We start from the raw sequence: 11,652 nt of genomic DNA on the forward strand, positions 1-11,652 counted from the left end.
TGGCACTTACATTAATAAACAAACGTTATAGACATTCTATTGTTTACTCATCACTGGTTGCTTCACTTCTAAAAATTCTGTAATATTTATTTGAGAAATAAATTGCTTGATACTCGTCTTACCCCAAATGTTTGAATGGTAGTGTGCCTGTGTGTGTGTGTATATATATATAATTTTTCTCCACCAATGAAAAGTCAAAGCAAGATGAACCATTGTGTCTTAGTGCAACACATTGTAGTAAGGTTTTGTTTCTGAATGAATTTGTGTTTTTGAGTGAAGAACTTAACTCACTCATAAGAAATTTGTTGTAAACTGGAATCATGTTTCCATCTGCAAACGCAGACAAGCATAACACACAGTGATATAAATAGTGAAACCTCCCAGTGCTGCTGGACTTTCTACCAGCAATCTTGTATAAAGAGTAAATAAAGTAATATTTCAAGTAGAGCTTGCAGCAGTCTAAATAAACAGACTTTGGTTCAAAACCAGAAAATCTGATCGTATCAGATTAATTTTATCGTGGCTACACTGACAATTTTTGGTGCTCAAACTCTCAATTTAAGGCTAGATTCCTCATGTCAGCCTAGCATACACCTAATTTATCTTTCAACCAATATGATAGAAAAAAACAGTTATGCAGTGTTAAGACAGGTCTGCAAAAATTACCAACCAATCCAACAATTGTCTGGATTTCTTCTGCAACTATAAAAATAAGCATCACTTATACACATTGTCATTTGTTTTCCTTGTTTCCACCTTGGAATATGTTTCAATATCACTGAAAGATAAATAAGCTTCATTGGCAGCATTTCATTTACATCTACCTGCATCACTCCTCTGTCAAGAGATAGAACAAGACAGCAGAACACAAACTAAAAGCTAATCATTGTCCTTGTAATTTAAACATTATTTCTTAACCTTGACATTAAATTACTTTTATTACATGAACATGACTCGTATTATAGAACCTATATAACTAGATCATATTTAGTCTTTTGTGTCAAGTCTGTTTTTCCTCCTGCTTTACATTTTTTTCTTTGCCACTGTTGCTTTGTCTTGCTCATTGGGTGCTGTAGGATATTAAGGCATATGTTCCTGTAATGCTGGTTTGAAACTATTGGAATTTTACAAAAATGAAAATACAAAGTACACATATAAATGAAAAATACTTTTTTTTCTGATAACTATTTATTTGTAATTAGACATGGTCTGGAATTCCTAATGTGATCACACTATAAAATATTCATTTTAAAATACAGTAGAACTAAGCAAGTGTCCTGTGAACAATCTTATTATCTTTGTGTGACATTTCTTTTATAGACGTTCTATAAAGTTAACACTGAGCAACTTACATTTCCATCAAAACATGGTCATTCACATATTTTGTATCTTCAACGACGGCAAATATTTCCAAAAGCGCTAAAGCATCAAACTTTGTGTCATCAAGCAATGCACAGACTGAAGTTTTTATGAAGCAATTTCCCATCCCTGTTCATAACATTCTGTTATCACTCTGCTTTGGCAGCAACACTGTTTACCATTTCCTACTCCTGCTTACTGGTGAGCAGAAACCCACCCTGACCTATCCAGGAGATAAAGAAAACACCGACAAAAAAGGTCCCAACCCTACCCAGCTTCCACTGGAGAGCAATCAGATCATCAGAAATAAGGACATATAACAAATATCAGCATTCCTTGATAACTGCTTGGCCAATCAATTTAGAGAACTGGAACTAAAGGCTGTACAGTAGTAATTATTTAAATTTCAATAATTAGCTGCAAATAATACTTCTGCCGTCACGGTACACTGAAGGCAAAAAGTAGCATCAAACTTTGTGTCATCAAGCAATGTACAGACTGAAGTTTTTATGAAGCAATTTCCCATCCCTGTTCATAACATTCTGTTATCACTCCGCTTTGGCAGCAACACTGTTTACCATTTCCTACTCCTGCTTACTGGTGAGCAGAAACCCACCCTGACCTATCCAGGAGATAAAGAAAACACCGACAAAAAAGGTCCCAACCCTACCCAGCTTCCACTGGAGAGCAATCAGATCATCAGAAATAAGGACATATAACAAATATCAGCATTCCTTGATAACTGCTTGGCCAATCAATTTAGAGAACTGGAACTAAAGGCTGTACAGTAGTAATTATTTAAATTTCAATAATTAGCTGCAAATAATACTTCTGCCGTCACGGTACACTGAAGGCAAAAAGTAATCCTATCAGATGCTAGAATGGCTTCCAAACATTCCTTACAAAAATGATTTTACATTTTTTGCTCACCCTAACAAAGACAACCATATGAAATCACAAACAATAAAATCAAGGATCTGATCAAATCTCGATCCGAGACTACATTTTCCATTGGCATTCCACCCTAATGACAACCTCAACCATTATATTTACTTTCCACAAAATGTAATTAGAATTTGATGAGGTTTAAAAAAAAAAATAATCTAATGCTATTCCTAGCAATAGGACAAACATAAAATAATAAAACAAAGGCTACTCATACTTAAAAGAATAAAATGTTCTGATTTTGAAGTAACAGTTTAAGAGATGGAGAATTCCTTTGAATCTCATGTCTTAATGCTGGTTCCATTATGTGCCGTTGTGCCTTCACTAGCAGCCGTTGTCATGAAACTAAGTTCAGTGGCTATAGCTACTTCTGTAGTCTCCTCCTGTGCTCTTTGATTGCGGTAATGACATGTGATGATAAAGGCACTACAGCCCAGATAAACCACAGTCAGCAGAGTGAAGTAAAAGAAATAAACAAAAAACTGCAAGAGAAAGAGAAACAGAATCAGGCCAAAATCTTTCTGCATTGTGAGGTTATAATATAAAGGGAAACTTTCTGCATTGTAACATTACTGTACTTTCTTCTTCTATTAACAAGTTGGTGGTATCCATAACTGGTCCTGTTTTTCTGTGTAACTACTAACTGAAGTCAGTCTAGAAAATTACACACCTGAGACTGAACATTCAAAGCCAATCCCCTCTTATCTGCCACAATGATAGTGATGATCGTTTTCAGGACTGTTCCAAGAAAAGTGTTTACTCCAAACACTAAAGCACACAGTTCTTTAGTGAGAGAGGAGGCAATCTGGAAACTGAGAAGAAAAACACAAAATGAGTTATTTAGGAACAAAATGCAGAGAACTGATACATTTATTTTTCTTTGCGTTATTTAGTTTTAGTTCCATCAAAAGCTCCTCATGTGGCAAACTACAACAAACTTGAACTTCAAAGCAAAGTTCTTGCTCTCCATTAAATAAGCTAATGTTTTCACAGGTGCATACACATCTGCTTTTAAAACAGTGACTTTGAAACACTGAATGCAATGTTTGCCAGTGTTGTTTAATGTCATTTTTAACAAAGATAAGACATTTAAAAATCTTTTAAATAATAATAAAAATAAATCAATAGGTTTATATAACTCACATAGCGATTGGCACCAGGAACTGGTAGAAGCCTTTGAACAGGGCATATGACACATAGCAAACCCAGATGTTATCTGTGATGCCCATGAGAAGCAGTAGTCCGGCCTGTACTGCAGTGATCAATCCAATCACCAGTTCAGACCAAAGATTCCATCGAATTTTCACATAGCCTGCCGCAAATGATGTGATTGCACCTATGGAGCACATAAAGTGTGATTGTCATGTAATACTCATGCAATGCTGATTAACAAACATCTATTTTCGCCAAGTCGAAATCTGTTCATAAAATAGTGTGAACTGGTCTGAAAAACTTTTGCAAACATTTTCTACTTTTGTGTCATGTAAACTAGTGATCTTCATTCCTAATTCTGAAGAGCCACTTTCCTGTTGTGTTTAGCTCCAACTCTGATTACGTGCACCTGAATCAACTAATAAAGGTCTTTGGGTTTACTTGGAAGAAACTCCAATAAGGAATAAGCAATCCTGATTCGTATGTTTTGTGTTTTCCAAGCATGTGTCATGCCAAAGCTCAAAGGTTGAGGAACATGAACTTTGCTTGTTCTCGCCAAATAGTAAACCATCTTGTATGATGTATTATTTTGATTCATGTGGAGATCAAACTTTAAGATCCTATAAAAAAATAAATAAATAAAGTACAAATATGCAGATTAATATTTTCATGTTTTGGCCGATAACTAATAAATGGCTGTTATCATAAATTTATACTATTTGTTAAGTGAGAGAGCAAGAGAGAGATTGAAAACTACGACAACAACAAAATCTAATACTGTATAAATAGTCTGTCTGCTAAAGTGAAAATTGTATGTATGAGTACCTGCTATTGAAAACTGTAAAAATATAAAGTGGGTGCCTCTGGGATGCTGTTTAGATATTTCTTGAAAAAGTCTAGGTAGAGAATAGAGCTCAAAGAGTTATACCCAATGGATCTGAATGATTAGTGAGTGTGTAGAGAGTGCGTGTTTGAAATTACTGCCCACTGCAAATTAACACATACAGTATAAAAAGGTTGTACTTTTAAGAAATGAACATTATACAGCAATGCACAAACGCAAACAGCTTTGCAATCACTATAATTGCACAGCAACTCATTATGACTTGCCCTCTTAAAACACTGTTACGGTGAAGATGAAACAGAGGTAACCACAGATATTTATCTGTATTGTGATGTATATCTAAGTAAAATTAATTATCAAGAAGAAAAACATGTTGGACAGGGATTCGGTTCCATCATTTTTGTTGTTGATTGAATGGGCACAGATCTGAATGCAAACTTGTAGTTGAATGTAAGAAAGATGTGGACGCAGCAATGTTTGGAGAAGTTCAACATACACCCCTGGGGGAAGTATGATGTTTCACTAAAAGATCCAGAAATTTTGATTAAAGATTTTGAGGTCAAAATATGTATAGAGATATGTATGGATGAATCATTCACAATAAGATCAATAACATGTATTAAACGGGGAATTCACCGCTGACAAGATGGGCTTTTAATAAACATGGCTGTCTATACAGTAGAAACGAAAAAAATAAATTGTAATTGTATAACCATAATTGTACTTCTGATTTTGACAATCTGACTGTCCATGGACAGGAACATAAAAATGCAACAGTTTCATATAGCTTTAACAAAAGCCCTGGAGCTGTCAAGCATCTGCTGGATAACACAAAATGACACTTTTGCTTCATCCATGTGGACTTTTGCTGAAAACTGATAACTGAGATATCGGAGTGCAGGTAACATGAAAAGGAGTTCCTCACTGACATTTACATTCACTACTGACATTGTAGCAATACAAAGCTGGCTGAAAATTAGCAAAAAATACAAAGATAATCAACAGGGTGAATTTTAATTTTATGCTGACTTTAAATCTTTCTACCATAATTTACTGCCTTCCCTGTAAAATAGTGTTGGATAATGACAAAAGTAATCTAAATCTTAAAATTAGTGGACTGGAGGTTGATATCCAATACGTTGTATATCTATATATTAATGACCATTGCTAAATCAGTCTTTAAGTGACATCTACTCTGAAATTAATGAACAGTTGGTGAGCAAGAAAACATGCCTCTTGTATGTTCTTCTGCCAACAACCTGTTCAATTATTTGCTTAAGAAATCAGAGTGAATGCTACTTATTTAAAGTCCGATTCTGTGATTGAGATTATCAGTAGTTTTTGTTATTTTAGAGATTTTGTTTTCTTTTAAAAAGAAAATATGACGACTACAAAACACTAAAATCCATCTTACCTAATAAGGTAGAGGCAGCTTCAACCGCTCCGTTGTAAACATGTTTGTTATCTGTGGCAGGGTAGACTTTATTCCACAGGATGTGCACATAAAATAGTACTAAATAGTAACCAGTGGAATTGAACACCCACCACAAGCTCCAAAGCCTTAAACTGGGAACTTTCACAACATTTTTTAACTCCTTCAGCATCTGAATAAACACTGAATTTGTCCAGGATGGGTATTTGTGGTTACTGCCTTGTGCTGCCACACTGCCATCATTCTCCTCAGGCTTCATTCTGGCCAATTCCGATTGAGCTGCTTCCTTCCTTTCCTCTTCCAGACGTGCTTGGTTGAAAAACAAGCTACGTTTGGGCCATGGCAGGAAGAAGGACAAGAGTAACCCAAAAGTGACAAACCCCAGAGAGACTGCACTTAACGTCCTGTATGTTACACCTCCTAGTGACACAAATATCTGACCCAGCACAGAGCTCGTGAAGACTCCCATGAGCACAGATGTGCGGGAATAGCTGGCTACACGCTGGTAAACAGTCGCTGGTACTAGTGAGAAAATGTACGAGGAGTACGCCACACGGGCAGCCATGGTGATGCCATAAAAGAATTCCATAAACTGCATCTCCAGCAATGAGGCTCCCAAAAGCAGGAAGAGCCAAATGGAAACATGGCTCAAGCTCTGAAGGATCAGCACAGGTTTGTATCGTAGGTAATCTGTCAGCAGAAAGACAGGCACCAGCACGACCATATAGGAATATGTGAGGACTGGGTTGATTTCATTGGTGACCTGTAAAAACCACAGAAAGCCATTATTACATGGGGTAGACAAAGCAGAGATAATTGTAACGTGCAATAAACATAATAACAATAATAGACAATGCACTCACCTTCACCACCAGGAATGTACAGTGTGAAATGTCAGATTGTGAATACTTTAATTGTTAACCCCAGGTAAAGTATGAACATTGTGAAAAAAGATAATCCAGGACTTTGTTTAGAATGACCCAGCCCTTCTGTATGCCATCTGAAATAAGGGTAGTGCACATGGAGAACACATGGTATCCCACATTATACTTCATATCATTGTGGAAAAGGGGTTGATTTCGAACTACAGTTTTAGTCCATTTAAAAAGTGAATCTTTGGGGTGACTGAAATATGTATTTTCCTTATATATGGGGAAAATATTTTCAGTGGGGAAAATATTTATTTAGGCTAATCCCCTGCTGATTTTGTAAATTTGCCCACTTACAAAGAAATTAAGGGTCTGTCATTTAATGGTAGGTTTATTTTAACGGATAGAGACAGAATATCAATCAAAAAAATCCAGAAAAAACATTATATAAAGGTTAGAAATTGATTTGCATTTCAGTGAGTGAAATAAGTATTTGATCCCCTAACAACCAGCAAGAATTCTGGCTCCCACAGATTGGTTATGTGCCCATGTGGAACACAGATTAGTCCTGCCACTTTAAGAAGTTACTCCTAATGTCAGCTCGTTAGGTGTATAAGACATCTGTTCACACAATCTGTATCTTCCATTCCAACCTCTCCCACCATCATGGGCAAGACCAACGAGCTGTCAAAGGATGTCAAAGACAAGATTGTAGATCTGTACAAGGCTTGAATGGGCTGCAAGACCATCAGCAAGAAGCTTGGTGAGAAGGCGACAACTGTTGGTGCGATTATTCGGAAATGGAAGGAATACAAAACAACCATCAATCGGCCTTGGTCCGGAGCTCCGTGCAAGATCTTGCCTCATGGGGTAAGGATGATCATGAGAACCGAACTACACAGGAGGAGCTTGTCAATGATCTTAAGGCAGTTGGGACCACAGATTAAGAGAGGATCTGTAAAGAGGAGTGGATCAAAATCCCTCCTGAGATGTGTGCAAACCTGGTGACCAACTACAAAAAATGTCTTACCTCTGTGCTTGCCAACAAGGGTTTCTGTACCAAGTACTAAGTCATGTTTTGCTTGGGGATCAAATACTTATTTCACTCACTGAGATACAAATCAATTTCTAACCTTATATAATGTGATTTTTTTGGTTGGTATATGTATGTCTCTATACATTAAAATAAACCTACCATACAAATTACAGACCCTTCATTTCTTTGCAAGTGGGCAAACTTACAAAATCAGCAGGGGATCAAATAAATATTTTCCCCACTGTATATTGCCAAAAGTATTGGGTCACCCCCTTCTACTGAACAGGTCTGACTACTTTAGGAATTTCCATGAGTACAAATCTTAATGTTTAAGCATATAGTAATATTCTAGGGAATTGTGACTTGTACATATGGGTACAGTATTTTTACACACTTCCAAAACTGTTGCAAAGGGGTGGAAATACAATTTTTAAATATATGAATTATGTTTCCATCTTTGTTGCCACCGTTTTAGAAGTAACTTTTCCTGTTCTAAAGAAGGGGGTGTCCCAATACTTTTGTCCATATAGTATATGTACAAGTCATTGATGTTTGGTGATGAGTTTTTGGCTCTAGGTCTGCATTTAAAGTCACACCAGAGGTGTTCAGCTGGGATTAGGACTTGGCTTTCTGCAGACCAGTCAAGTTCTTCCACACTGACTGAATCAATCATTTCTTTTGAAACCTTTCCTTATGCACAGAGGCATTGTCATGTTAGAATAGAAAAGGTTAATGTCCAAACTGTTGCTATAAAATTAGAAGCACCCAATTCCCTAGAATATCATTACATGCTTAAATATTAAGATTTGTGCTCATGGAAATTACTAAAGTAAGTCAAACCTGTTCATTAGAAGGGAGTGTCCCAATACTTTTGGCAATATAGTGTATCACTGTTATAGCCCATAATTCATTATATGAGGATGTGTTTTGTAATGGATAACATTATTACGTCAACATAAAACAATAATTCACATTACAGAGGTTAATTTACGATTACATTTACCACATACGACTATTACAATTACACAGCATAAATGTAACATTGGCCTTTGTACTTCTAGTTTAATTGTAACTGACTGCAATACTGAAGTGAAGTGACGTGACATGTGGCCAAGTATGGTGCCCCATACTCGGAATTAGTGCTCTGCATTTATCCCATCCAAAGTGCACACACACACCGTGAACACACACCCGGAGCAGTGGGCAGCCATTTTTGCTGCGGTGCCCGGGGAGCAGTTGGGGGTTCAGTGCCTTGCTCAAGGGCACCTCGGTCGTGGTATTGAAGGTGGGAGAGAGCGCTGTACATTCAGATCAGACACACGTATGACACATGAATGTAACAGCTTTTAGGTGTCCTTTTATTTAATAAAACGTAATAAAAATATGTAACGTGAAAGATAACGTGGGCTAAACAGACGTGTTTTAATCCATGAGACAAACACTGGGCTAAAAACAAGTCAAAACAGGCACCTACTGTAATCTATTTTGCAGCATTTAACAGTGGAAAATTCCCATACAGATATTCTCTGTATGTGGTTGACTAATTTTATGGTTTTACTAACCTTATTTAAAAAACACCCAGTTAGAGCCTGATAAGATCAGTACATCGAGTACAAATTCATGAGGGTTTACAAGTGTTTACAAAAGTAATCTTATAGTTAATAAATCTACATATAATAAAGTCAGTATAATTGTTTCAGTCCCTCCTCAAAGCAGATCTGACCCACTTTGGAGGAATGTGAACTCTGACCACATTCACATGGCTTGCCAGGCCCCAGTAGCTGTGTCAAACTCACAGTCACGTGTTGACTAGATATTAAGAAAATAAATAAATAAATACATACTATAGTTGGGAAAAACAGTCTCTCGCGTTTAATTGTTTACAAAATTTAAAAAAAAAGCTTTGCAGTATAATTTATCAAGATTCAAGATTAAATGATTTTATATTTTTAATTTGCGTTTTTTTTTTTTTTTCTCCCACAAACTTAGAAAAAGATTATTAAAGAATAAAAGTAGAATAGCACCACACCTGTTCACTAGTGAAGTTCTTTTCTGTACTGAGCAGGTATGGTGTGATAAACGGCTCTCCAGGCTTCAGCTGCACCATGAAGCCATAGAAACAAAGATAAACTACGGACCATATCCAGGTTCTGGTCTTCTGCGTTTGGGTTTCCGGATCTTCCTTGGTTCCATGGATGACCGGCTCTGGAGCCACATTTTCCACAGTGTGTCCATTGCCATCAGTCCTCATGTCCTCCTTAACATCCTCAGTCCTTTCATTGCATGTAATCACTTCCACCATGTTACAGCAATAATGATGCTGTAAAGCTGAACTATTTAATGATGGATAAAATACAAAAGGTATGTTGATCCTCAAAGTTAATAGCTGAAGGCTAAGCAGTGTTCACAGACCGGTAACAACCAAGCGACTGCACAAGCCAGTAAATCCTAAGGCACGTGTCGTGTTAACTATTACTGGGGGCTGAGAGGACACATTCATAATGATACAGCAATGTGTTAAACAGCTACAAGCTCACATTTTCTGTGTGTAAGCATTCACCTTTGTCCAACTTCCAACACCGTCAATTATTAAAAAGTACTCCCTTAATGGGCTGCACATTGTGATTCTGTAAAGAAGCACAAAGCAAATCAAATTGTTATATGGCAAATATGTACTCTAATGAGCATAGTTACATAATTAGCAAAAATATATATTTTTCACACCTAGTCTGTTATTTTCTTGTTCTAGGGTCTTATAAGAAATACACTTTTAACAATATATCAAACTGACATCTCTATCAGAACACGTATAGCAACGTGTCAAAGGAGTTTGCAAACATGTGCTCTTGTATCGAATGCATATGAACTTACAGACTGAGTGAACTCACATTGATCCACAACTCAAATATGCAATGTCAGCTCTTACACACATCTTATGACTACGTCTGCTTGTTCATGTATAACAGTAAATTATCGCAGTCTCATTGTTGTTTGTACATAATCCCACCAATATTCAAGTAAGGATCGAGTTGTTTCGCGTTAAACTTGCCTGTTGCTTTCCTGTGGTCAAATTTAATCCTTTCTTGCTGAGGCTGACGGTGAGCTAATAATATATACTACTTAAAACAATATAGTGCAAGTTATTTAAGCGACAACAACGCGATAGACTTTAACCCATCGGTATTGGATAACCAGACGTTCCAGATATGTCACTGAAAGCAGTTCAGTCTAAAATCCACGAGACACTCGGCGGCAGTTGCGCGCGCCCAATGACCCACGGTCTGCGCATGCGCACCGGATGTTTATCTTAAATTGAACGAATCGTTCTTTAAAATAATCTCTTTAATGAGCACCTATGGAAACAACATAACCATGGAACATTTCACATAACCGGTCTAAATGATTCGTTCAGAACGAATCAGCCTCGAGTTAACTGAATGAACTGAGCCGATATTCAGTGTCTCTGGGGAGTTTAATCCTGAAGTCCACTCTATATAAAATATATTTATTTTTATCCGAAAGAATAATTTGCCATGTGTGTTTTGAGAATTTCTAATTGGAAGCGTTTATCTGCAACATGAATCCTATACAGTTAACATCAAAACATGAAGCTGCTGGGGTTTTTTTGTTTTTTTTTCACATCGTAACACATGCTTTCTAGCGGGTCTATTATAAGCACTGGAGAGAAAACCCATCGCTCTAGGCTTGCACCTAAAACAAAGATAAAAATAATTCAGAATGTTACAAAATGTGAACATTATTCTGTAGTTTGTGTATGTGCTATGATGCCTTGCCAAAGGAGGGCGCTCCAAGCATGGTATGTAAGAAGGTCTAGTCCTTGTCATTTGTTGTCCATGTTGTGTATACGTTGTTTTCTGTAAAGTGGAGATGGAATGAGTTAGGATGTCTTACCCATAGACCAGGGCTGTCCAAACTCGGTCCTGGAGGGCCGGTGTCCTGCAGAGTTTAGCTTTGGACAGCCCTGCCATAGACTGTATAAAAACAGGTCTTACCA

The 11,652-nt window shown here is 36.9% G+C and overlaps 1 protein-coding gene across 2 annotated transcripts; it reads right to left on the reverse strand.

The window, feature by feature from the left end:
- Window positions 1-2,514: 2,514 nt before the first annotated feature.
- LOC107688820 (folate transporter 1-like) lies at window positions 2,515-10,262 on the reverse strand. 2 transcript variants are annotated; one of them, XM_016486602.1, is made up of 6 exons: window positions 10,198-10,240; window positions 9,667-9,970; window positions 5,715-6,495; window positions 3,448-3,640; window positions 2,975-3,116; window positions 2,515-2,786 (listed from the first exon to the last, which is right to left on the reverse strand). In XM_016486602.1, exons 2-6 carry the CDS (start codon window positions 9,937-9,939, stop codon window positions 2,586-2,588), a joined length of 1,590 nt encoding a protein of 529 aa, XP_016342088.1. In that variant the 5' UTR covers window positions 9,940-9,970; window positions 10,198-10,240; the 3' UTR covers window positions 2,515-2,585. The 2 variants fall into 2 exon arrangements, with proteins under 2 accessions (XP_016342088.1, XP_016342087.1); XM_016486601.1 differs by having other exon boundaries at window positions 9,667-10,262.
- Window positions 10,263-11,652: the final 1,390 nt, after the last annotated feature.

The sequence above is a fragment of the Sinocyclocheilus anshuiensis genome, unplaced genomic scaffold (genome assembly GCF_001515605.1).
Source record: "Sinocyclocheilus anshuiensis isolate Anshui unplaced genomic scaffold, SAMN03320099.WGS_v1.1 scaffold101, whole genome shotgun sequence".
NCBI lineage: Eukaryota > Metazoa > Chordata > Actinopteri > Cypriniformes > Cyprinidae > Sinocyclocheilus > Sinocyclocheilus anshuiensis.

Coding starts and splice junctions, on each gene's coding strand:
- LOC107688820 (XM_016486601.1), bottom strand. CDS start 9,939: ATGGTGGAAGTGATTACATGCAATGAAAGGACTGAGGATGTTAAGGAG. Junction 6,496..9,666: donor AGAACTTCACTAGTGAACAG/GTGTGGTGCTAT, acceptor TGGTTTTTACAG/GTCACCAATGAAATCAACCC. Junction 3,641..5,714: donor AGCTGCCTCTACCTTATTAG/GTAAGATGGATT, acceptor TGTGCTCCATAG/GTGCAATCACATCATTTGCG.